The following is a 23,408-nucleotide window of genomic DNA, read 5'->3' on the forward strand; positions in this document are numbered from 1 at the left end:
CCGAGGACACCCGAGAGCCCAGCTGTGACTCTGGGAAAGGTGGCTGGACAGGCAGGGCCACGGGAGACGGGTCGGGGTACGGAGGGAGAGGACGGGAGAGCCTTGAGGAAATGGCGGCAGCACGGGCACAGGCCCGGGACAGGTGGAGGACGAGGCCGGCTGTCTGCCCTGGGCACAGAGGAAACGCGAGGTGTCCACCGTGGCCACCAAGGCCACGCTCAGCCCCAAGTCTGCTCCCTGTCAGGTGCGGGCACACACTTCTGATCCCCACACTTGGCAGGCTGAGAATCCCAGAAGTTCGATGCCAGCCTGGGTTTCAGAAAGGCTCCTCGCCTGCCCCCCAGAACAAACGGGCTCCTTTGGTGAAATGTCCACACGGACAGAACACGACAAGCCCACCGTCAGGCTGTGGTCCCACTAGACCTGAGGGCCGACAGAGGACGAGCTGGCCACCCACCCCACACCCACAGGGCCCAGGGGAGGCCGGAGACTGCAGGGCGTGGGCAGGAGGGACACGTGAGGGGTGTCCTCTGACTCACGCTGAGCCCCGGGACAGTGCTGAGGACGGAGGCTCCGACAGCTGGGCCCCTCTGCAGCTGCCCTCTGTGGGAACCCCGCCCCAGAGAAAAGGCGCTCACACCTCGGCCCTCAGCCCCAGGCGGCCAGAGACGTGGCACTGCCTGCTTCCTGCTCACTCCCCGCAGATGCTCAGAGAGCCTCCTGCCTCAGCCTCCTGAGTAACGGGGACAGGTGTATCCCAGCACGCCTGGCTCCCTTGGGTGATCAGGAACATGCTTGGGGCGGGCGCCCATGCCCCTCAGCCACCTCCTCGGCCCTGATCTCACCTCGGGCATAGACGGGAAAGCAGCAAGGATACTCCAGGACCCAGAGGGCAGCAAGGGCCCTGAGGCCCACTGCTTCCAGCCCACAGCAGAGCAGCGTCCCCACCTGTCCCCGTCCTGTGTCCTCACCCCCTGCAGCCAGGAATGAGCGGCCACAGGCACCAATCCTCTCAGAGGAAACCCGGGGGGCGGGGGAGCTCACGGGGACCCTAGGCGACCTCAGAGGAAAGCTCAGGGAACAGGGCATGGGCACGGAGGCCGCTCAGAGGCTGCGGTGCTGCCCGGGCTTTGGTGGCCCTCGAGGTCCACTGGGCACCTGAGTGGGCTCAGGCTGTGGCTTCAGTGCCTGGTAAGTGTCCACCAGAGGCACGGAGTGGTTTCCTTCTGCCCCCTAAGTATTGATGCTCAGGAAGCCCCTGAGTCTGTCCCCCAGAGACGGAGCCCAGGGCCGAGCTGCACACCCGGCTGGTTTATTTACTGGCTCCTACGACACTCAGATGCTCAGGCTGGGCTTGAACTTGCCCCTGCCCTGGGTTCCTGGGGTGCTGGGATTCCCTCTCACAGGGTTCTTCCTCGGGGACACCTTCCTGGGGCACCGTGCTGCGTTTCCGAGGCCTGGGACACCTTGGCAGTCTGGGGAAAGACTCACGAGGTTTCCTGCTGCCACCGGCAACAGGAACAAAAGGCCGCCTCTCTGCACCCATCTCCCCGCTTTCCGGTACCCGCCCGGCTCAGCGCAAGTCCTCCCTGCCGCCAGCGCCCGGGTCCTCCTGTCCAGAGCCTGTTCTACCCCGAGCGCCCGGGAATGCAGAGGTCCTGGTGACCCGTGCTCGGGGACACTGCCCGGTCCCCTGGGCCTGGCGCTGCCCCAGGTGGAGTGGCCTCTTGCGGTGGCCCCTGGGCCCTCCCCGCCCCGATCCAGCCCCTGGCCTTCCAGCCTCACAGTGAAGTCACAGGCAGTGGCTGGACGACTGCTGCAGATTTGGGGGTCTTGGGCGCAGGCCAGGCAGCCTGGGCAGCAGTGGGTGCCACCTTGGGGACAGCAGAGTTGCTCGGCACGGGCAGAGGACGGGAAGAGCAGTGCTGAGGAAGGACACCACCACCGTAGCCTGGGTTCAAATCCCGGTACAGCCCTTACAGCGCTGCGGCTTCAGGCAGGTCCCTCAGCCCCTCGTGCCTCAGTTTCCCCATCAGTTAAAGCAGGTTCAACATGCACAACTCCACAGTGAGCCGACCCCGTGCAGCTCGGCAGGCTCTGGCCACAGCCCACGCTCCGCAAACATGAACTTCGGCTGTGGGCGGTGTGTGAAGTTTCCACACCCACCCACGTGACTGCCACCCAGCAGGCAAGGGCTCAGAGGACAAAAACACCACGGAGAACACAGATCGGGGAGCAGGAGGCATGCAGCCCACAAGGCCCAAGCGTTCCAGTCTGGTTCCGGACAGGAAAAGCCGCCAACCCCAGGCTGGAGGTGCCACGTCTCCGCGATCCCTTTTGAGGGCCCAGGGCTGCAGGGCCAGCGTCCAAGGGATCCCACAGTCAGGGAAGCACCCAGCAAAAGCGCCCGCCGCCACTCAGTCCCCTCTGCCAGAGCTCAAGAACCCACACCTGGTGGGGAAAGACACCACAGGCTGGACGCCAGGGAAACTGAGGCAGGGAGCCACTGTGGGACTTAGGCAGAGTCACCAGCCAGCACGGACAGGGATGCAGGCCAGGTACTGCCCACGCCGCTCTGCACCTGGCACCCAGGACACCCTGTCCCCCTCAGATCCCTCCCTGGGTCACCTGGGTGGGTCCCTGTGCAGGGACCAGGCTGGCCAGCTGTTATTCCACACCGTGATGCCACAGTGCCCTGCCCTCCCACTCTCCAAACTGGGCTAAGGGCACCCATGGGTGCTGCCCACTTAGAGCCAGCCTCTCTCAGACTCCAACCCCAAAATGGTCATGCTGTCGCCATGCCCTGTACCCAGTATGGCCTGGTGGATATTTGAGTGACTGAGTGATTGATCACCCGGCTGAGGCCAGCTCTCAGCAACATGAGCTGTGAACCTGCTTTTCAAACCTAAGGCAGAGTCGGGGAGGGATGACAGACTCCTTGGGGTCAACCCGCCGGGGGACCTGGCTCGCTAACCAGCTGGGCCAGGGCGGGAACCTCCACAAGGGGGCCGGAGGACACCTGCTCCCCAGCCACTTCCCACCACGTGGGGCACACTGGCACATCCTGGGGACCGGGGCCGCTCCAGGGGCAGAGGCTCGGGTGACGGTGGGACTCTGACCCAGGACCCGGGGCCTTTGGCCGAGAGGCAAATGGGGTCTTGGGAGCAGCGCCCAGGGGCTGGGGGCCGTGCTGGGCCCATTCCTCCTCCCCCACATGGCACCATGGCAGAGGTGACCTCGAGCCCAGAGGTGACCCGTCCCATCACCCTGCTGGGGACCCTGGGCCTGCCAGCAGCCGTGTGGAGAGCAAACACGTCACAGCCAGGCGGCCCACTGCTCCGGAGCCAAGGCCACGAGGCTGTAAACAGCCCCACTCCTGGCCCAGCCGCTGGCCGCCTCTGTGGGCCGGGAACCCGTCGCCAAGCGGGCGGCCTGGGGGAGAGCGGGCAGGGCGCCAGCTCCCGTCCTGGCAGCCGCACAGCTCCTCTCCTGGAGGCCCAGGGGGTGCAGCAGGGAGGAGGGCATGGTTGGGGCCGACGCCAAGCGGGGGAGCTTGCAAACCCTGCTTCCTTGGGAAAGGCAGGGTCCAAACAGGTTCAGCACCTGCTAGTTTCATTGTGATCCCCACTCAAAGTCCTGAGCGCCCCTCACATGGCAGAAATGGCCAGGACACCCCAGAACCCCTCAGCCTGGCTCCGCCTGGCCTATCACAGCCACACTCACTGCCGCCATCTCCTCTCTAATCCCTCCCATCACCAACCTCAGGGCCTTTGCATGTGCTGTTACCTCCAGATCCTGGATCTTCCCTCCCCTCCCAGGTTGCCTCCTACCCTGTTCAGACTTTGGGTCCACGATGCCTCCAGCAGAAGCCACCCAGAGCTCCTGGGGGGGACCAAAGGCCACTTCCTTCAAACAATGGCCCTCCAAGGCCCAATGCAGCACCACAATGGCACTGTTTGCCTATGTGACCCAGGCCCTAGCGTGACCCTCACACAAAGAGGGACAGCTCTGGGGGAGGCCACCCTGTGCCACCCTCCCCTGCCCACACGTGGTCACACTCAGGAACAGATGGTGTGGGCGCCCTGTCCACTGCACGGTCTACACGCCAAGCTGTAAGGCATTCAAAGGCCCCAGCCTGCTGCTCAGGGACCGCAGAGCGGAAGCCAGCAGGACGCCCTGGTGGGGAGCAGCCTCTTTGGGCTCCGGGCTCCTCACCCACAGCCCTGGCTCACGACGACAGCAGCTGGCTTCAGGAGCTGACGTTGGGGGCCGCGTGCACAGGCCCCACATGACAGCCTCTGACCCCAGGCCGAGGTCTCCCTGCACTTGACCTTGGGCCTCAGGTCGGTCCCCAAGTCCTTGCTGGGGCCCACACAGCCATAGCGCACACACCGAACAGGGCCAGGCCGGGCATCATGGGGCAGTCGGGGGTGCTACACGGGGCCTGGGGACAGGCACAGGCACTGACACTGCGCCTGGGCCGCCGGAAAGCCGGGACCCGGCCACCCGCAGCACCGGAGGGGACCAGGACTGCTGTCCCGGGGTGTGGTGCGGACGCTGGAGGAAGCCAGAGACCAGGAGCGCAGCCACCGGGGCGCAGAGAGGGCTCACAGCAGCGGCAGCAGCCGGGTCACGGGGCCCAGGGGCTTGGGACCGAGGTGTAAGGGCAGGACGGACACCTGTGCACAGCCTAGAGGGGTGTGAGGCACCCACCCAGCACGGGCTTGACGGCCGAGGGCCACGCACACAGCCTGCCCTGCGCCATTTCACCGCGGAGGCTCGGGACAGAGAGCCAGGGATGGAGCACCGGGCAGGTGGGGCTCGGGGGGCAGGTTCTGGGGGGCCCAGAGCTCCTGTCAGCTGCAAGGACTCAAGACTGCAGACGTCCACAGTGTGTGCGTATGTGTGCGTGCGCGTGCGTGGCGTGGGTGGCACCACTTCCAGTGGCAGCCATAGCTGCTCTCCGGGGCTCTGTGACACTGTTACAGATGACAAATGGGTGGGCAGCCTCTGCTGGGAGTGGCAGCTCCAGAACCCAGGCATGGCTCATGCCACACCACAAGGTCAGGAGGCGGCCACGGAGGGCTGGCGGCGTGGGTGGGGTCCCCCACGCAGCCTCGCTGCCTCGCTGCCCCCACCCCCCAGGGCTGCACCCTGCCTCTCTGTCCCCACCCGGGCAGTGATGGCCCGGAGCCTGGGGCCCAGCGCCACCCACTGCAGCCGTGTGTGTGTGCCCATCGGTGTACCCTGTGTGTCCTGTGCCCAGGGCGGCTTGGTGGCCACTGAGCTCGGGGCAGGGAGGGAACACGTAGCCAAGCTGAGCCCTCCCACAGGGCCTGCAGAGTACAGTGAGGAAGGAGCCCCAGCCCACTCCCAGGACGTGCAGGGTGCAGGCCAGCAGGAGGAGCGGCGGGGTGGGCACAGCCAGGGGCCGGGGCCTGTCCCCAGGGAGGTAGAAGCCTGCCCAGCCAGACCCCAGTGGAGCAGAGGGCATCTGGCAGGAGAGCCAGGGACCCCTGTGAGGTCATCGGGCTCCTGGCTGAGTCTCTGAGTGGCCTGGACCGCAGCGTGGCCTCCTGCACCGGGGAGGCCTTCCTGAGGAGCCACGGGCAGCTCTGCACACCAGCCCGGTCACCATGAGGACAAGCCCTACCCCTGACAGTGCTCTGCTCTGAGAAGCCTACAGCCCCTTCTGCGCCACCCCTGCCAGGGCCGAGCCCCCCACTCCCAGCACCCCGGAAGGGGGCAGCAGTCTGGGGGGGCCTCATCTAGCTCCAGGAGGACAGGCACTGACTGGGGCGGGGACACCAGCCCAGCCCCTCTGCCTCTCTGGGATGAGATCCAGAGCCTGGGCACCTCACCTGCGCCCCCAGGCTGGGCAGGGCCTGCACCTGGTCTCCCCCACTCCCGGCGCGGCCAGGCCCGGCACTTCCCACCTGGAGCCGCTCACCTGAGGGTCCTTTGCCAACAACTCACTTTTCAAAAACCTTCTGGACCTTTTTTTCTTAAACTTTTTTTTAATACTGGGAATTGAACACTGGACCTTTGCACTGAGTTGTAACTTTTTTGTTTTGTTTTGATTTCTAATTTTGAGACAAGGTCTTGCTGGGCCACTAAACTCTGGGTGGGCTCAACGTGCACTCCTCCTGTTCAGCCTCCCACTAACCAAACGTTCCACAGAAGCCACAGAAACTCGCCAGAGAGCCCATCTTAAAGCTCTGCTGTCTCTGTCTGTCGTCCCGACACCCAAAGACCCTGAAAAGGGAAGACATAGCAAATCATTCCGGAAGCACACTGAGTGGATGGACGTGAGTCCATCCGTGTCCTCCCGGGTCTCACGGAGAAGACGGCAGGGGGACCCGGGAGCCCGGACCAACGGGCGCAGTACCCCCTGCAGCACTGCTGCGGGGCCCTGTGGCCCAGGGGACAGAGTTTCCTTCTGAGCAGATGATGGGTCTGGAGCGGAACCGGGTGAAGGTTCTCCTCGAGGCCCAGTGCTGGCCGCCGGACTGGGCACTCAAGAGCAGCTGACGTGGCCAGCTGCGTGGGTGCGTGTTCATCACAATGAACACCAGGCCCGAGGGACGCGCCAGCCCCAGGACATCTCCCTGGAACAAGACCCGACATCCTAGCTACCAGGAGGCTGAGGCAGGAGGCCGGTGAGTCTAAGGCCGGTTCCGTGGCTGGGAAAGGCCACGTCCATGGTGAAAAGAGCCAAGGCGTGCGGCACAGTGCTGCTCAGCCCTGAGAGGTGCTGGGTTCCAGCTCCAGCTCCACAACACAAAGCGGGCGGGAGATAAAAATGGTGCCTCTCGGCCCGGCTTCCTGTCTGCGGCTCAGGGTCAGCCCACGTGGTCTGCAGGCCCCCAATGGACTGGGCAGGGCACAGGCACCAGCCACACCAGAACACAGCTGCGCCCACAGAGGGTGGGGCCTGGACAGCGGGCTGCAGGAAGGTCCTGCCCCCGACACCACCCGCAATGTGACCTCAGGAGGCCGGGTGACCTCATTCCTCTCTGGGCACCCAGGGGACAGTGAGGTCACGGCAGTGACAGGTGTTGGCAGGGCCGTCACGGGCCAGGGCCAGGGCCAGGGCAAGCGTCCCTAGGAGAGGTAACCTGCATGGTGACAACGAGACCTCAGAGGGGAGAAGAGAGTGACAGGGTGTCAGAGCTGTCCCCGGACAGCCACGCGGGAGGGAGGACAGGAGACACGGCAGAAGGCCGGTGGCAGCCCAGCTCTTTTACCAAGGACAGAAAGCAAAGTGGAAGCAGAAGCACCTGCCCGGCCTGTGCTCCTGTCCCCCTCAGTCCTGCCCCCCTGCGTCCTGTCCCCCTGCGTCCTGCCAGTGCTGGCATCGCAGCGGTCGGCTGCTCCTCGATCTCAGGCCACACGGGCTCCGGATGCCCCCTACAGAAGGAGCAGCGAGCACCCCCTGAACAACAGGTCCCAATTTCGTCCTCTTGGGACCTCAGCCCCCAAATTCCGAGTGGGAAAGGCACAGGCGAGGACACTACGGTCCCACCTGGACGCCGATGGGCCAGGGACAGGGCTCTGGCGGGGGGAGGGGTGCAGACAGCGAGCTGTCCCCTCTCGGCCAGCCAATGGCCTGGGAGGACACACACAGAGACCTGTATCCTTGGAGAGGGTGTTTATGTCTCAAAATAAAAACCGCCTCCCTCCTCCCCACCTTCCTGTGGGGCTTCCCAGAGCCGCTGGCGGCCCTGCAGGGTTCCAGGGACCTGGGGGAGGCTCGAGGACCTTGCACTCCACACACAGCTGGCAGACGGCAGGTGCAAACCCAAGCCAGGGTGCACGGGACCCTGCAGCCTTTACCAAGACCCACTGGCCACATCAATGGCCCCACTGAAGCCTGGGGTGCTGGGCTTGGCGGGCACTGAGGAGGGGATGGCAGTGTGTCCAAACCAGGGGGCGCCCAGGAAGGTTCCACACCCCCAGCTGGAATCTCAGCAGCCTCCAGCCCCCACACACCAGGACTCCATGACACAGCCTCCTGGGGCCCCCAACCCTCTCGCCAGCACAGGGGACCCTGCCCCAGCTCCTTGCTCTGTGAGCCCCGTGGGACCTGTTCTGTGGTGCCGGGGGACCCTGGGGGAAAGGCTGGCTGCCACACCCATGCCACCCTCTGCTGCCAACACAGCCCCACCCACACCCCAGGGGACCAGGACCTAGCACCCAACAGGACCCGCAAGGCCCAGGCGCCCAGGATGGTCACCTGGCCTCAAGTTCTCAGCTGTCGGGGTGGGCAGGGACCCCAGGGGCTTTAGAATCACCACTTTGCCAACAACAAGGAAAGTGAGGCAGAGAAAGGCCGTGCTGGGCAGGACTGAGCTGGCCCGGAAGCCTGACCCTGGCCGGTGGCACAGAGGCGGCAGGTGGCCGAGGTCCTGCGCACGGCCGTCCTGGACGGGGCCTCTGGCCTCTGAGCTCTGCCTGTTCTCCACCTGGGCCACCGTCCCAGGGCGGTGCTGACGGCCGCTCCACAGCCCGGGGAGCCCAAGCCAGGTGACCTTCAAATTCAGTTAAAAATGGATTTTGCTGATCTTAATGAAAGATCCATTTAGCTTCGGAGGGAGGGAGGGAGGGAGGGAGAAGGCCTGCAGGCCGCACCCTGGCCGAGCGGGAGCCCCGGCCTCCCTCCAGGCGCTGGGCTGCACGGTGACAGCCTGTCACCCGGCTCATTTTCCTCTTGTGCAAGGGCCGGCGGGCTGGGTGCCCGCGACCAGGGGAGAAGCAGGTCTGTGCCCTCCGTCCAGCCTGCAAGAGGCCGGGATGGGATCCAGGAAGCCCTCCCGGCACCCCAGCACACGGGCTGCCACACAGGGTGCCGCGGGGTGGGGTCCCCTCCTCCCTAAATGTAGAGGAATCACACATGCCTACTGCCACAAGCCACCCGCGCTCCCTCGGGTATGTGGCAAACCCAGCCGGGGCCAGCTCCTGCGTCCCCGCCACCGAGGCTGACACACCGTGAGAGGGTCCTCGGCTTCCTCCCTTGGGGACATCCTGGGCCGACCTCCGACCCTTCACCCCTGACCCCTGACCCTTTACCCATGACGCCATCCCCCTGGGTCTGGAAACTGGAAACCTTTCCCAATTCATCTGGCAGCCCAGAGGCCTGGGGGGCGGGTTTGTTCCCCGGCAGTTGGAAAATCCCGAGCTAAGCAGACCAGGACGCTGCGCTGCCCGGGGAGCTGCTGACTTTGCAGCCTCAGCGCCCCGCAGCCAAGCTCAACGGACCTGGCCCCCAAGTATCGCCCAGGGCCCTGGGGAGCTGGTGAAGGACCCGCAGCCGCTGTCAGAACTGCACCCCTTCCCGCGGGGCCCTGGGAAGGTGCCCGGGCCCCACTGCCGCACTCAGGGAGCCGCACCCGCCCGTCGCTGTGTGGTGGCACGAGTGACTCAGCCTCTCTGGGCAGCAGGGAGAAGAGGCCGCTCCCAGCCATGCTCTCCGCGGGTCCTGCACCCCCAGCGGCCCCGCCTGCCCCTGAGCTCCTGAGACCCTCTTCGCCAACCGTTTTTATGGGCTCCAAACACAACGGCTTTGTAGTGCCCAGAGAGAGCTCGGCTCCTCCTGGGTGAGTTAAACACATCGTAGGTTAAAAATAGAAAATCCTCCGAAATCCCCGGCCCTGCCCACCCATCCGCTCCCCAGAGGAGCACTCGCCCCCCACCTCGAGCTGGATGGCAGGGTGGGCCCTGGACCTTCCACCGGGCACCGTCCAGGGCCCCACGGCTGCGTACCTCCACTCCCAACTCCTCTCAGAAAGGACCCCGGTGGGACCCTGGGTTCTGCTGTTGGCAAAAATGGCTTTGGGAGCACTTCCTGAAATGTGGCACAGAACGAAGCCACCCCAACTGCCAGGGTCTCAGTGGGCACCACCCGGTGAAAGGCACTGTAAGTCCCGCGGGGAAGGCTCCCGGTAGCTCCCGTCCACCCGTGTTTCCACTTGTACCCAGTCCCCTCTGCACACGTGGGCGCCGGTCAGGTATCCAAAGTCACCCCAGCTCCTGCAGTCAACCCAGCTCAGGAGCCTCCCAGAAAACAGCCAGCAGCACCCGTCCTTCCCCCTGACAGGAGAAGGAGTCCCTTGTGAAGGCTGCCACAGCAGCCCTAAGCCAACCTCTGAACCCCAAAAGACACCCGGCACTGTGTGGGCGTCTCTGTGCCTCAGTTTCTCCTTGATGAACAGAGGATCGGCATTTAGCATTTTGGGCTATCCAGGGTTCAGTTCATGGTGCTGGCAGAGAACACGGGGCAGCTGACGGAGAACCAGGACGAGGTAAGGCTCGGACGCACGGATGCGGGGCTACCCTGAGCCCCCCGGGGACAGGAGCAGAGGCCCGGTGTTGCGAGCTGCCCACCTGCGAGGGTCTGGTGGGCGGGGCCTGCGGGTCCCATGGGGCTGGGAGGCCGGCACAGGCCCCGCCCTAAGCCTCGGTGAGAGCTGGGAAAGAGGCCTTAGGGTGAAGGTTAGGGCTCCTGAGGGCCTTGCAGCTGGGGGTGGGGACACAGGTGCCCCAGCCCCACCTGCATGGGAAAACACCGTCCACCCCCACTCGGGGCCGCCTGGGGCCACTGCAACCCGGACAGAGAAACTGGGGCATGCAATAGCCTCACCTCATACCACATTGAGGAAAGGTGGAACAGGGGCCGGACTCAGGAGAGCTATGTCCTGCACCGCAGTGCAACCTGTAGCCTGTTCAGACCTGCAGCCCACCCCACACTCCCTCCACAGCAAAGGAAAACACATGCACACAACAGTCTGTACACAGACACTTGATACGTTATCCACGACAGCCAGACGTGTAAAGAACCAAATATCCACCACCCTTTAGCAGCTAAACACACTGCGACCTCTGCATGGTGGAATATTACTCAGCCAGGAAAAGGCATGCAATGCTGGTGTTGGCTAGAGCTGAGATAAACCTTGACAACAGGATGCTCAGTAAAAAGAAGCCAGACAGAAATGTAAGTATCCATATGCATACACAACAGAATCCTGCGCATATTTAATGTCCAGATCAAGCAAATCCACAGAGACAGAACCCAGATTGGATTCTCCAGGCACCCAGGGAGGGCAGAGTGAAGTTTCCCTTGGAAGTGATGAGAACTGTTCTAACAGAGCAGATGCTAGGATAACTCTGTAAACATACGGAGAGCCGCCGAGCGTGCCCTTTGTACAAGCAACTCTTGCTGAGTGTGCACACCTGTGTGTGTGCCCACCAGCCGCCCAGGAGCCTGAGGCAGGAGGGTCAGAGTTAGGAGATCAGCTTGGGAAGCTCAGCAAGATCCTACAAAACAACAGGACACAGTAATAAGTTTCCCCACGTGGCCTGGAGAGGACCCCGCGGACCAGGCAGTGCAGCTGGCCCTGGCTGACCCACGGGAGCCCAGGGCTCACCTCTGCTCGGCCCCTGAGGGCTCCGTGCTGGGGGTGGGTGCCTGCCCCGCGTCCCCTCCGGGCTCTGGGTGCTGCCGGGGTGGGAGGGGTCCGTTGCCACAGCAACATGAAGGGAAAAGAGGTGGCAGGAGGGTTACATCAAGCTGGGTGAGGTACCAGTGTCGGGGACAGGGACAGTCCCACACACTGTGTCCACAGTGACAGAGCCCCGGCCTCCCCGTGGCCGGAGCCGGAGAAACAATGCTGTTATCTCTCTGTGTTAAAACAGAAAACACTGGATTCCGACATCTTCCTCACCCGGCCAAGGTTCAGAGAAAAATCCCCTCCAGCAGGAGGACAACGGCCTTGACCTCCCCACTGGCCTGGCAAGCTGCCTGTGACCTGGGCACCCACCGCCCAGGCAGGAGATCCCGCCCTCGGGCTGGCCGAAAACGCCAGAGAGCAGGAGAGCTGAAACACGCCTACCCCAGATCAATATGATCGATCAGCAAACCTGTAGCTGGCCTGATCCATAAGAAGGCACCGGTTACCAGCGTCAGAATGAAAGAGGCCATCACTGCAGAACAGAGGGACCCGCAGACAGGGAGGCGGAAGGTGATGAGGCCACCACCCCGGGGACACGGGCGAGATGGCTGAGGCCCGGGAGGGCAGGAATTTCCAGACTGGACTGGAGATGAGCCCACCGTGCCGGCCACTCCCCGGGTGCCCGGGGAGCTCCTCCCTCTCCCTCCCTCTCTCCGGGCCTCGCACTGGGCTGCACCCCAGCTTTCTGATGCGGGGACTGAGCCTCACCAATGCGCTGAGTTCCCAGGGGGCCCTCAAATTGCTGACCTGCTGCCTCAGCCTCCCACAGTACTGGGCTCACCGGCCTGTGTCACCGCGCCCTGGCTTGGAGCAGGTTCACCAATGTTTTCAAAGCTGCCTGGTTTGATCTTGGGGCTCCAGCGCTGTGCCCTCCAATGGGTCTTATCCACAGAGCCGTTGGCCGTTCTAACCCATCACTGGCTATTCTTTACTGAGAGGTCAGTCTGGTGGCCAGGGCTCCCGGCCGGCGATCCCTGGGTAACAACGCCACCCTTGCTGCTGCGCCCTCAGGCTGGTGAGACAGATGCACACACGGGGCCGGCACAGAGCCACATCCCCAGGGGCCTCGGCTGCGCCCGGCGTGGGGCAAACAGAATCACGGGCAGGCAGACACAGAGCTCGGAGCCTCGCTGAGAAAGCGGGGCTGTCACTGGCGCTGGGTGTCGGGGTCCCTCCTTCCCCCCGAGGGCACACATTCTAAGCGGCTCCATGATCACTAAGGAGATGAGGGGCGAGTGGGGGCTGTGACCCCCAGAATCTGGCTCCCAGCTGTCCCAACCTGAGAGGCAGACCCTCCAGCTGTTCCTGTCCCCCACAAGGTCCAGCTGCCCTGCCTGTGAGGTCCCCAGGACAGCTCCCAGTACAACGGCCCCGACCAACCCAGGAAGGCGGTGAACAGTCACAGTGACACCAGCCGACAGTCACAGAGCAGCTCTGTCTCCAAGCCCCGAGTCCCACAGATGGGGCCAGCCGGCCAGTGGTGTCCCCCGGGGACAGGGTCCGTCCCAAGTCACGTGCCCATACTCCCAGATACCCCTTCACCTCCAACGGGCACTGGGGTCCAGGGACGGGTGACAGAGGCTCTGCTCCCCCAGCACTGCCCCTGGTGACTGGGTCCGGCCTCCCCAAGGTCAGTGGCCTGGCTGGGTTTGGGCAGGGGTGGTCGCAGGCACCGGGGAGGCCCAGATTGGGGCATTCTGGGGCCCTCGTTCTGAGTCCTGAATGTCACCCGCTCTCTCCAGGGCTACCTCGGCTCCATTCCACAGCGCCTGGCACCGACCCTGTGCAGGGCTCAGGAGAGCAGTGATGAAGTCCGGCTTCAGAACCGCTCAGCCCGCCCGTCACCTGCCAGCAGCACGGCCCACTGTAGGCCTCCTGCAGCCTCAGTCTCCCCATCCAGAGCACGGGCACCCACGCACTCCCATCACCCTGGGCAGAAGGTGCTGTCATCTCCAAGCAGCTGGCCAGGTGGGGACTCCGCTCTGTGGGGTGGGGTAGGTGGAGCTGGGGGCCCTGCTTCTGCCCCCCTGAAGCCGAGGCCCAGCCCTGCAGCTGGCGCTATGGCTGATGAAACCCTGGCAGCCTGAGTCACAAGGGACCTGGCACACTGCAGGCCTACAGCCTGGGGCGCCTGGACACCACCCAGTGGCCGTCAGCCGGCCACTTCCCCGCTGCCAAGGTGACAGAGGCGAGAGGCACCTGCAGGGGACAGCACAGAGGTGTCCCCCCGCCAGCCCCTGGGCCCGACCAGGCTCAGCCAGGGGACCCTGCTCAGTGACTGCAAAGTCACCCTAGGGTCTCGTGGGAGACAGGCCAGCGTCCCCCGCACACCTCAAGATGTCCACACAAAACACAGACACAAGGCGGTCACCGTCACCGGGGCCAGGGCAGTGTACGTCGGGGCCCCAACTCGGGCCGCCCTTCAGCCCGGAGCACACAGCTCAGATGGCTGCGGCCCTCCCAGGGTCACAGGCCCAGCCTGCAACTCGGGCCACAGCTACTGCAGGGCGGGGCGGACACCATGGGAAGAGGGGACAGTCCGGGGCCAGCTGCAGTGGCCGCCAACGTCACCTCAACTTGCTGCTGCAAAGACCTTAGAAGGATACAGCACTCCCTGGGGTGTGAATTATCTCCTTGTCACAAAAATGTTTCCTCCCAGTGGGCCCAGCCCACACCCTGGCCCCTGGTCCTCCCCTCTCGCCCTCCCCAAGCCCAGGCCCTCCTCAGAGACCAGGTATAGCCGGCACTCGGCACTCTACTGACCTCCATCAGACCAGGCCGGGCCGGAACTCGGATCCTCCTGCCTCAGCCTCCTCTAGTGCTGGTATTACAGGCACCACCATCAGACCCACCTTTCCACTGGTGTCACTAACTAGACTGCTGTCCCTGGACTTCCAGGACTCCAACCCCACCAAGAGGGCCCTGCCCACCCCGCAGGCCTGCCTGTCCTGCTGCAGGAGACGGCTGGCTGCCACAGTCCCCTCCCCATGCCCAGAGCACGACCCCTGCCCCAGCCAGGAGCACAGGACTCCCACGCAGACCTGGCCACACTCTTCCACCTTCGGGACTCGGCCCAGGTGTCACCCCGTCCCGCAGCCCTAGGTCCACCCTCCTGGGTCTCCCTGCAGCACTGGGCTGGGCCCAGCACAGCGCACCAGTCCTTTACAGGCATGAGGTGCCACGCTGAGCCCAGGCGCTGGCAACTCCCGGGGGCCTTGGGGCTGTGTCTCTCCACCCAGCCACGAGAGACTGGTGCCCTGGCTGCCAGCATCCAAGCACCCCACTGCACCCGCCTCTTTCTGTCCCTCCCTTGTCACCACTGAGGGCGGATCTCACAGTGCCCAGGGCCTGGCATCACACAGCGGCACCCCGGGAATCAGACCTGTCCGGTGGCCTCAGACGTCTCCCCATCGCAGGGCCGTCGGAATGCACGACTCTGGGGACTCAAGATGGGGACAGGGGTGCAGGTCACACAGGGCTCCTCCCACAACACCGGGGAGTGTCCTGCTCAGAGCCACATGGGAAAGGAAACAGGCCTCCAGACTGCTAGCCTCTGGGGCCAGGAGTCTGGTGTGGGTCAGTCCCCCTGCCCTATAGGGGCCAGTGCTGCTCCAGACACGGCCACCGGCACCCTGGAGCCTGGAGGGACAGAGCAATAGGACGAGGCAGGGTGGGGCTCAGACCAGCCCTACTGCAGTGGCCGAGCTGCCTGACTTTGTGGACTCCTGTCTCAGCCATGTGACAGGGGTGGGGGTCCCGAGCTCCGGACAGCCAGGGAGTGGTTCAGACAACGAGGACAGCCCAGCCTCACCAGCGCAGCACAGGGCGGCTGCCTGAGGTGGACCTGGGGTCTTCCCCCGCGTCTGGGGTGTCCTTGCTCCCCGCCTGGACCTTGCCAGACCGACATGGAGGAGCCCCACGGGTGGTCACGGCCCCACCCCCCTCCTGTCTCAGCCTTTCCTTGCCAAGGCCAGTCGCTGGGGATCCAGCCCTTATAAGGGCACAGCCTGAAGGTCAAGGGCGGCGGCAGGACGGGCTTCTGAGCGTGCTGTGTCCCCAGAGTGGCTTCCCCGTGGCACCTTCCCACATCCCCACTCCCTCCCGCACACACGTTCCCAAACCGCAGGCTGCCAGAGGAAGCCCAGCAGGAATCCAGCAGGAATCCAGGAGCCAGCAGGGAGCCAGCCAGCACAGGCCTCCTCCTGGGCTCAGGGCGTGCACCTCGGCCCCTGGGTGTCCCAGCTGGGTGTCCCCAGCTCTGCCCACAGTGTTCACAGCACCGGCAGAGCCCAAGCCCGGCCTCCCACACTGCTTTTAAGGGCATTGGCTCACGCCAACCCCGTCCCCTGCCCCTCTGCCTGTCTCTCTGCTCCCCAAGGTTCAGCTGAGATGGGGTGGGGCGGAAGACCCAGGCTCCAGACCCACCCATGCCACCTGCCGCGCCCCAAGGCGCTCATCTGGGACTGAAGAAGGCTGGGGGCACACAGGAAGGAGCCGGACAACTCCCTTCAGGAAGGGCAGGGTCCACGGGAGCTCATGCGTCCCCCGTGGGTGGGCACCAGCCTGTGGGCCCGTCCACACGGTCTGGCCGCCTCTCTGTCCCCTCCAGGTCCTCTCGGGGGAGGTCACAGCCTGCATCTCCCCGGCCCCAGTACACGAGCAAACCCGGAAAGACTCATCCACCTCAAAGTGCTCCCCAAACACCCCCAGCCTCCAGGAACCCTGACCACAGCACGGCACTGTCCCCACACTCGGACACTCGGCTCAGAACTGCCACGTTGCGATGAATCTGCCCCATGAGGTGACATCATGAAGGTCCCACCTGCACCAGGTGCTCCACCGGGGAGCCCGGAAACATTTTCACTTCCAAATTCTGCCACGTCCCCTCCCGTGCAGATCCACCTCCCCTTCCCGGCAAGGAAGCAGCCGGGTTCCGAGTGTCCAAGGAACCACACAGCATCCCCGCTGGTTGTGCCTAGCAGAGCCCAAAGGTGTGAAGAGGTGGGCCACGGTGCAGCCGGGTCGGTGTCATGGAAATACACGTCACAGGTGTGCCACGCACAGGGCGCGCACGCCCGTCACAGCGCCGACAGATGCAGGGTCCTGAACGGGATGGGGATGCCGTGCCCACCCTGGACCCTCTGCGGCTCTTGGCCGGCAGCTACCACTAATTACGGGCCTTTGCCAACCCACAGCAGCCCAGTGTTGGCAGAGATGAGGCTTCCGGCCCCAAAGGCCAGGACAGGGGCTGTCACGCCGTCCACGGCCCTCTGCCCCCCGCGGCAAAGCCGGATGCCGGTCCCTGAGCCAGGCGGCTGGAGAAGGCAGCGGCTTGGACAGGGACTCGGGCTCTGCCGCACCACAGGCACAGATGACTGCACACAAGGACTTCCTGCCACCGCTGGGGAAGTCTGCGAGGCCGCTGTGCCCAAATCCCACGCCTCCACGTCCCACGCCCCCACGTCTGGAAATCTGTTGCCATCTGCTGTTAAGCACCAGAAAGTCTCAAATGAGAAGCGTGAACTTGGGCGGAAAACTCTGGAAGAGCTTGGCGGCGATGGCCGGGGCTGAGGAGGACCGCGGGGACCTCCTGGCGACCTGCATCATGGCACTGACCGCCAGGGTTAGCAGGCGGGCAAAGGCGTGCCCCCAACTTCCTGTTTGACAGAGTGCGCGGCCAACACGGCTGGCCGGGCCCACGCCTCTGCTCACACCAGTGCCCTCCTACTCCACACCATCCTGTGCCACGCCCCTGAAGCCCTGCCCCAGGCCTGAGGCTGGCAGGTCAACGTACCCAAGTGCATGCTCAGTGATCCCCAAAGGGGCACCTTCTGCTAAGCCAGACCGCACAGCGCCAGAGAAAGCAAAAACACCTCTCCATGCCCCACACACACCTCAGAGGAATGTTCCTACGAGATGAATGTGCTGCTTACCTTTCTTGCTGTGGTCACTGGGGAGCTCCACCCCATGGGCCCGGGGCGAGTGATCCCTTGGCCTGCACACACCAGGGTCCCACACTCCAGGCAGGCGCCGATGATCAGCTGCCGCCCATCGTCCACCAGCAGGCTGTGGCTGGCTCGCAGGGTGTAGAGGAAGAGGGGCAGGCGGGCTACCCGCACGGACTTCAGCCCCAGACAGCGCCGCTTTTCCTGCTGGCAGAAGAAGCACACGAAGGTGTCCACCTGGTACTGCCGGGACCAGGCACTGACAGCGTGGTGGGCACCCTGGGCCTCATGCTGTAGCCACTGGCCCAGGAGGTCATGGTAGCAGAGCACGCAGGTGGCCACCAGGCCGGTGGCGTCGGCGGGCCTGGCACGTGGTGCGGGCGGGTACACTGTCAGGAAGGGGAAGAAGGGCTCCTTCTCGCCCAGGCGACTGGCGGGGTTCACGTTGAGCTGGAACTCCTTGCCAGGGCCCAGCTCCGCCCCACAGATGTAGCACACGGAGGCCGGGCCACCGGGGGCCGGGGCAGGCGGGTCGCAGACGGCCGGGTCGGAGGCTGCGAAGGCCTGGTGGTAGCGGCCCAGGAAGCCCTGCACGGAGGTGATGAGCTCCTGGTTCTGGCAGGCCCGGTACAGGGCCCACACGTCCTCCAGGACGCTGAAGCACTTGGGGCAGCTTCGCACCTCAGAGCGCTTGTTGGGGGCGCGGGCGTTGGGCGGGCAGGGCAGGAGGCTGAGGAACGGGAAGTGCATGGTGCCACGCGTGCTGCCGTTGAGGACACGGGAGGGCACGGCCCGGGCATCCGGGGTGCAGTCCTCTCCGCACAGGTAGCAGGCCTCGGGCAGGGTGGAGCCGGTCGTGGCCTCCTCCCTGGGGGGCCGCCTGCCCTTGGAGGCCATGCCGGGGGCACGGCTGCTCAGGGGCACCACGTAGAGGCGCTGCAGCACGGGCACCCCGGCCAGCTCGAAGCTCTGCCACTGCTGCCGGAGGGACGAGAAGCAGCAGGGACACACGAGCGTGCTGCCCGCCTCGCTGATGGGCCGGGCGCCGGGCGGCGGGCTGTGCAGCCACAGGAAGGGGAAGAAGGGCGCCTGCGGCAGGCGCTCCTGCTTGTGCACGTGGACCTCGTGCTGGGAGGCCGGCGACAGCGCAGACCCACAGATGTAGCAGCAGGGGCCCTCTGGTGGCACCGCCTGGCTCTCAGGGAGGGCCTGTGGGACGTGGCCACCAATGTCCTTCTCCCTGGGGCCGCAGGGGTCCCGGGCAGGCTGCTCCCGGGAGTCCTCGTCCTCGCTGGTGATGTTGATGTCACTGTCCTCCGACGTGCTCTCCGGGGGCCCAGTGGCCCTGCCCAAGGGGTCTCCGTCCACACCCTCTGAAGTGGCAGCCTGCGCAGGGTGGCCCCGCCAAGGGTCCTGAATGCCCCTCAGGACACTGGCCCGGGGCTCCGGGGCCCAGTGCCGGCCGACCCCCTTGCGCCTGCGCCGGGCTGCAGGCTGGGGCTCCAGGTCCTCGCGGAGCCCCGAGGTGTGCGCGTCTTCCGCCTCTCCCGCGGGGGGTCCCGGCACGGGGGGCGCGTCCAGTCCGGGGCTGGCAGCCGCAGCTTCGCGCGAGGCCGTGTCCGGCTCCGGCTCCGGCTCCGACGCGGGCTCGGGGTCCGACAGCTCCGACAGCTCCGAGTCGCGCGCGTCCTCGGCGTCGGCCGCGCGGGGCCCGCGCCCGTCGTCCGCGTCGTGGCCGCCGCCGTCCCACTCGCGGGCCCCGCGCGCCCTGGCGCCCGCGTGGCACTGGTGCGGCCGCTTGAGCCAGTACACGCGCTGGTCCACGGGCGTGCGCGCGCGCTCGAAGGCGGCCCACTGCTCGCCCAGGAAGCAGCGGCACACGGCGCACACCAGCACGCAGCCGTCGGCCGCGCTCAGCCCGCGCGCGCCGGGCGCCGGCTCCTGGCGCAGCAGGAACGGGAAGAAGGGCCGCGCGGGGGCGCCGGCGCCCGGACGCCGCACCTGCAGCTTCAGCGCCCGGCCGCGCGCGATGCCGCCGCCGCACACGAAGCAGGACAGCGCGGCGCGCGCGCCCGCCGCCGCCATGGGCCGCCCGGGACCCCACGCGCGCCCGCCCGGGCCGGGGTGCGCGCCGCGGGGCGGGGGCGGGCGCTCGGGGTGGCGCCCGCGGGTCCCCGCGCCCCCCGCGGCCGCCTCGGCGCCCGCGAGCGCCCGGAACGCAGCGGCTCCGGCCTCCGAGCCCTGGGCGGCGCGAGCGGCGGCCGCATGTGCAGGCGGGCCGGCCAGGCCGGTCATTTAACCGGGAGGGGCGGGCCGCGGCGGGGACCCGCCTCCCGCTTCTCCTCCCCGCTCCGCCCCCGCGGGCTCCTCCCCCTCCTCCCTCCGTGCCCCTCCCCGCCCCCTCTCTTCCCCGCCCCCTCCCCTTCCCCCTCTTCTCCCTCCCCCTCCTCCTCTCCCCCCTCCCCCTCCTCCCCTCCCCCTCCCCCCCCTCCCTTCCCCCCTCCGCCCCTCGCCGCCTCCTCCCTCCGCGGCCCACACTGCGCACCGCGGCTCGCCGGCGCCTCTATCTATTTTGTGTCCAGCCCGGCCGCGCGCCGTGATTCATGGCCCCAATTAGGGGCCTCCCGCTGCAGCGCGCTCGGCTCCACGGTCCCCTGGGGACCCGTGACACGGCGGCGGCCCAGGCTGGTCTTTCAGCAGAGGTCAAGCGGGACGTGGGAGGAGCCAGGTGAGCGAGGGCGACCCTCCCCGCCCGCGCCGCGCGCTCCGGCTGGCGCTCCAGTTTGGGAGAAGGAAGGAAGCCTCAGCCCTGGTCTCTTCCCGCCCGTCAGTGAACGCCAGGCCCTGGGGCAGGGTCCTCACGGGCACTGCCCTCCCCGTGGCTGGCCAAGGCAGAGGCAGAGAGGGTCCTGAGTGTCCAGGGCAGGGGACTCGGCCTGTCCGGGTCCTTCTCCCGCGGCGTTGAACAGCAGCTGCCCTGAGAGCTGCTGTTTCTCCAACCTCACTGCATTTAACGCGGGGAAACCCGCAGAGCTCCGGGCAACCCTGACCGCAGCCCAGTGACTCCGCCCACTGGCCAGGTCCAGAGCGCGGTCAGCCCATTGCACAGATGGGAAGGAGGCGGCGCCCAGGGTTCAGTTACCCCTCTGACCCCGCAGCCTCAGGAGGCCCACATCTGGTCCGCATCAGCATCTGTGCACGAGCCAGCGGCGGCAAGTTCGCAGCCAGGACCCCTCCTCCGCTCCCCGGCGCTGGCCCCGGCCAGGGGACCTCTCTGGACCTCACGTGTCCCGTCTGTGGAATGACATCTTTCCAGAAGCTTCAGGCAGGATCCAAGCCTGTGGTTTCCCAGCGGTGTGCAGCTGTCCTGACTGGGCTGCTGGAGTCCTCCTGGGGACAGCACTGGGCGGGCCTCTGGCCCTCGGGGGTGGAAGTGGAAAGGGGCTTCCTCCCCCCACCCCAGGGCAGGGGCCCGTGTGTTAAAAGGGAAAGGGTCACCTCCTGGGCATCCCTGGGGATACTGCAGGACTAACAGGAAGACTGGCCTGGCAGCGGGAACGTGGGACTTGAGGCCTCCCTGCGCGGGGTCCAGGAAATTGCTGGCTCAGCAAGCTGTCCAGAAGCACCCGGGGCTGCGGGGCTGCCGGGCCCTGGCATTTGTAAAACCCACTCAGTGGGACAGATTAGGAAACCCTGAAAGGGCAAAGTCTGTTTCTTTGGGTCGGTGCCAGTTGCGGGGCTGCTGGGTCTCACCCAAGCTGGCTGGGCACAGGATGGCTGTGGGGGAACCCAGGGCTCTGTGTGGGTAGGCGGGGTCCCCCAGGCCTAGCACAGGTTGTCCTCACTGCCCAGCATTCTCTGGGGAGCGCTGAGTCTTGAAGGTCCTGGAGCGGTGACAGAAGAGGCTTCTGGTCTTCTGAAACGGCCGGTCCCCCGAGTTTGGTCAGGTTTCTCCGCTGCATTTCTGCTGTTGTGTGGATCCCAGCACCTCTCCAGAGGACAGAACCTGGCTCCGTCTTGCTCTCTAGGCGACCAGGGCTGGCTGTGCACAGCTCCCACGCTCCCAGACCCCATCCTATGTCCTTGATGGCTCAACCCTGGGCAGCCCACTCGGCGGGCCTTACCTCATGGGGCCTGAGGGCGCCCCGGCACAGAGACAGGGTGTGTGGTGGGTGCTGTGTGTGGGGCCCAGCTGTTCCTGCCCAGTGTCAGGAGCTGCTGTGACAACGTATGCCCAGCCTGAGGACAGCCCAGGGTCACTGGGACAGAGGGAGGTGCCTCCAGAGGAGCTTCCTGTGTGTGTGTGTGTGCGTGTGTGAGTGTGCTGATGCACATATGTGCTGTGCACACACGCATGCACACATTTGTCTACATGTATGGTTCTGTGGGTCCCTGTGCGTGTGTGTGCGTGCGTGTGCCAGTGTGTGTGAAGAGGACCAGAGGTTTCTGTTTCTGGTTCTCTGTGACAGTGACTCAGGAAAGTCCCCAGGCACAGGTCAGAGAAGGAGGAAGAAGGCGAGTGACAGGCTTGGTCATCTGTGGGTAGGCGGCAAGGGACCACAGACCGATGCCACAGCCCCTGGTCACCAGTGCTGCGGCCTTGGCCTGCTACTTAGCCTCAGTTTCCCCATCCAGGAAAGAAAAATAAAACAACATAGCCACCACGCGCCAGACTTGCACCGCACAGGCGCCGCGTCGCTGACCCAGGGTCAGGGCCAGCAGCCCAGGTGGGCTCTGTGATGTCCCAGCTCCCAGCTGAGGAGGAGGGAAGCCCTGGCCAGCTCTGCGGCTTGGTGGGCGTCACCCCCTGCTCAGAGTGGCTTCACCCCAAGTCCGGCTCGCTGGACAGCAGCGACCTGAGCCCGGCCCGTGTGTTCTCAGGTCCGCACCTAAGGAAGCCGGCCGCGTTCACACAGGGAGATGCAAGAAGGTTCCCCGAGGACCAGAGGCCGTCGGGTGGGCAGCTGTGAGCCCCCCGCCCTCGCACTCGCAGCCCCCTGTGGGGGTGTCTGGGCGCCACGTGCAGGCCTGTGTCCCTGGGGGACCATGTCTTCCCAGTGTCGCGCACGCACGTGTGCACACACACACACACACACACACACACAGCTGCGTCCGTCTCCTGCGTCCCCCTTGGCCTCCAAATGCCCTGTTCTGGGTTCACAGGGCCCAAGTCAGGGTTGGGGCCCCATCAGTGCTGGGTCCAGGGATGCTGCCTCTGTCCCAGCCTCAGGGTGGCCCCCCAAGACCCGGGGCCCACCCCTAGTCGCTTCCTCGAATCTCCGCACCCTTCCCTCTTCCCAGAGCTGGCGCTTGGCTGTGACTTTTCCCCACGCTCCTGCGCGCCGGCTCTGTGACCTGGCTTCCTCTTCCCCGGGCCTCTGCCCTCTTCCTGCCCCCCTGACCCGCCGGGGCCTTGGCAGCCCCCCAGGACACAATCACCTCCTCGGGCTGCCCCACCCTGCCCGATCCCGGCAGCCGGCGGCGCAGTGTGCTTGGCCTCCGGCTCGCTGGGGACCAGGACGACAAGAGCGACCCTCTGCCCGCCCTGTTCTGTGTTCCCTTCTCTTTCAAATTCTGCCTAAGAAGGAAGGAAAGAGCTCCAGACATGGCGGGCGCCTGGCAAGGATGCCTCCTCCTCCTCCTCAGGCAGAATGTTAGGGATAAGAAGAAAACGTCCTGGGATTTATGCAGCCTCGGCCGAGCAACCGTCTCACATCTGGTGGCTCGTGACACAGCGGCGCACTGAGGCCTGGCGGGAAGCCTTCGTCCACTGGAGAGAGGGGAAACTGAGGCTCGGCACAGCAGGGAGACGCTCAGGGCGGCAGTGGGAGCCAGGGTCAGCTGCCAGGCTGGCAGAGTTCCGTGTGTGCCACCCATCCTAACTGTGCTCATTCCTTAATATAAACACAACATGCGCCCACTCTGTCTTAGATGTGTTCCTTTTTTAGCTTCTGAG

General features: G+C 65.7%; 1 protein-coding gene and 2 long non-coding RNA genes across 7 annotated transcripts in view; 1 reads left to right on the top strand and 2 right to left on the bottom strand.

Annotated features, from left to right (window-relative positions):
* The window catches only part of Gse1 (Gse1 coiled-coil protein), a 242,536-nt gene extending 223,819 nt beyond the window's left edge, over positions 1-18,717 (bottom strand). For all 5 annotated transcript variants that reach the window (XM_063247763.1, XM_063247764.1, XM_063247765.1 and 2 more), the window contains exon 1: positions 17,441-18,717. In XM_063247763.1, coding sequence (XP_063103833.1) covers positions 17,441-18,349 — 909 coding nt within the window. In that variant the 5' untranslated portion in view covers positions 18,350-18,717. The remainder of the gene's footprint in view (positions 1-17,440) is intronic.
* LOC106026296 (uncharacterized) lies at positions 5,348-17,430 on the bottom strand. Its single transcript, XR_010047096.1, has 3 exons — positions 11,917-17,430; positions 11,424-11,494; positions 5,348-11,313 (listed from the first exon to the last, which is right to left on the bottom strand). It is a non-coding gene; the product is annotated as an uncharacterized LOC106026296 (long non-coding RNA).
* Positions 18,718-19,946: 1,229 nt separating the features above from the next.
* Positions 19,947-23,372, top strand: LOC106026297 (uncharacterized). The gene is made up of 2 exons (XR_002789799.2): positions 19,947-20,180; positions 20,611-23,372. It is a non-coding gene; the product is annotated as an uncharacterized LOC106026297 (long non-coding RNA).
* Positions 23,373-23,408: the final 36 nt, after the last annotated feature.

The sequence above is a fragment of the Cavia porcellus genome, unplaced genomic scaffold (assembly GCF_034190915.1).
Source record: "Cavia porcellus strain 051 isolate PalLab524CR breed Dunkin Hartley unplaced genomic scaffold, mCavPor4.1 scaffold_4, whole genome shotgun sequence".
Lineage (NCBI taxonomy): Eukaryota > Metazoa > Chordata > Mammalia > Rodentia > Caviidae > Cavia > Cavia porcellus.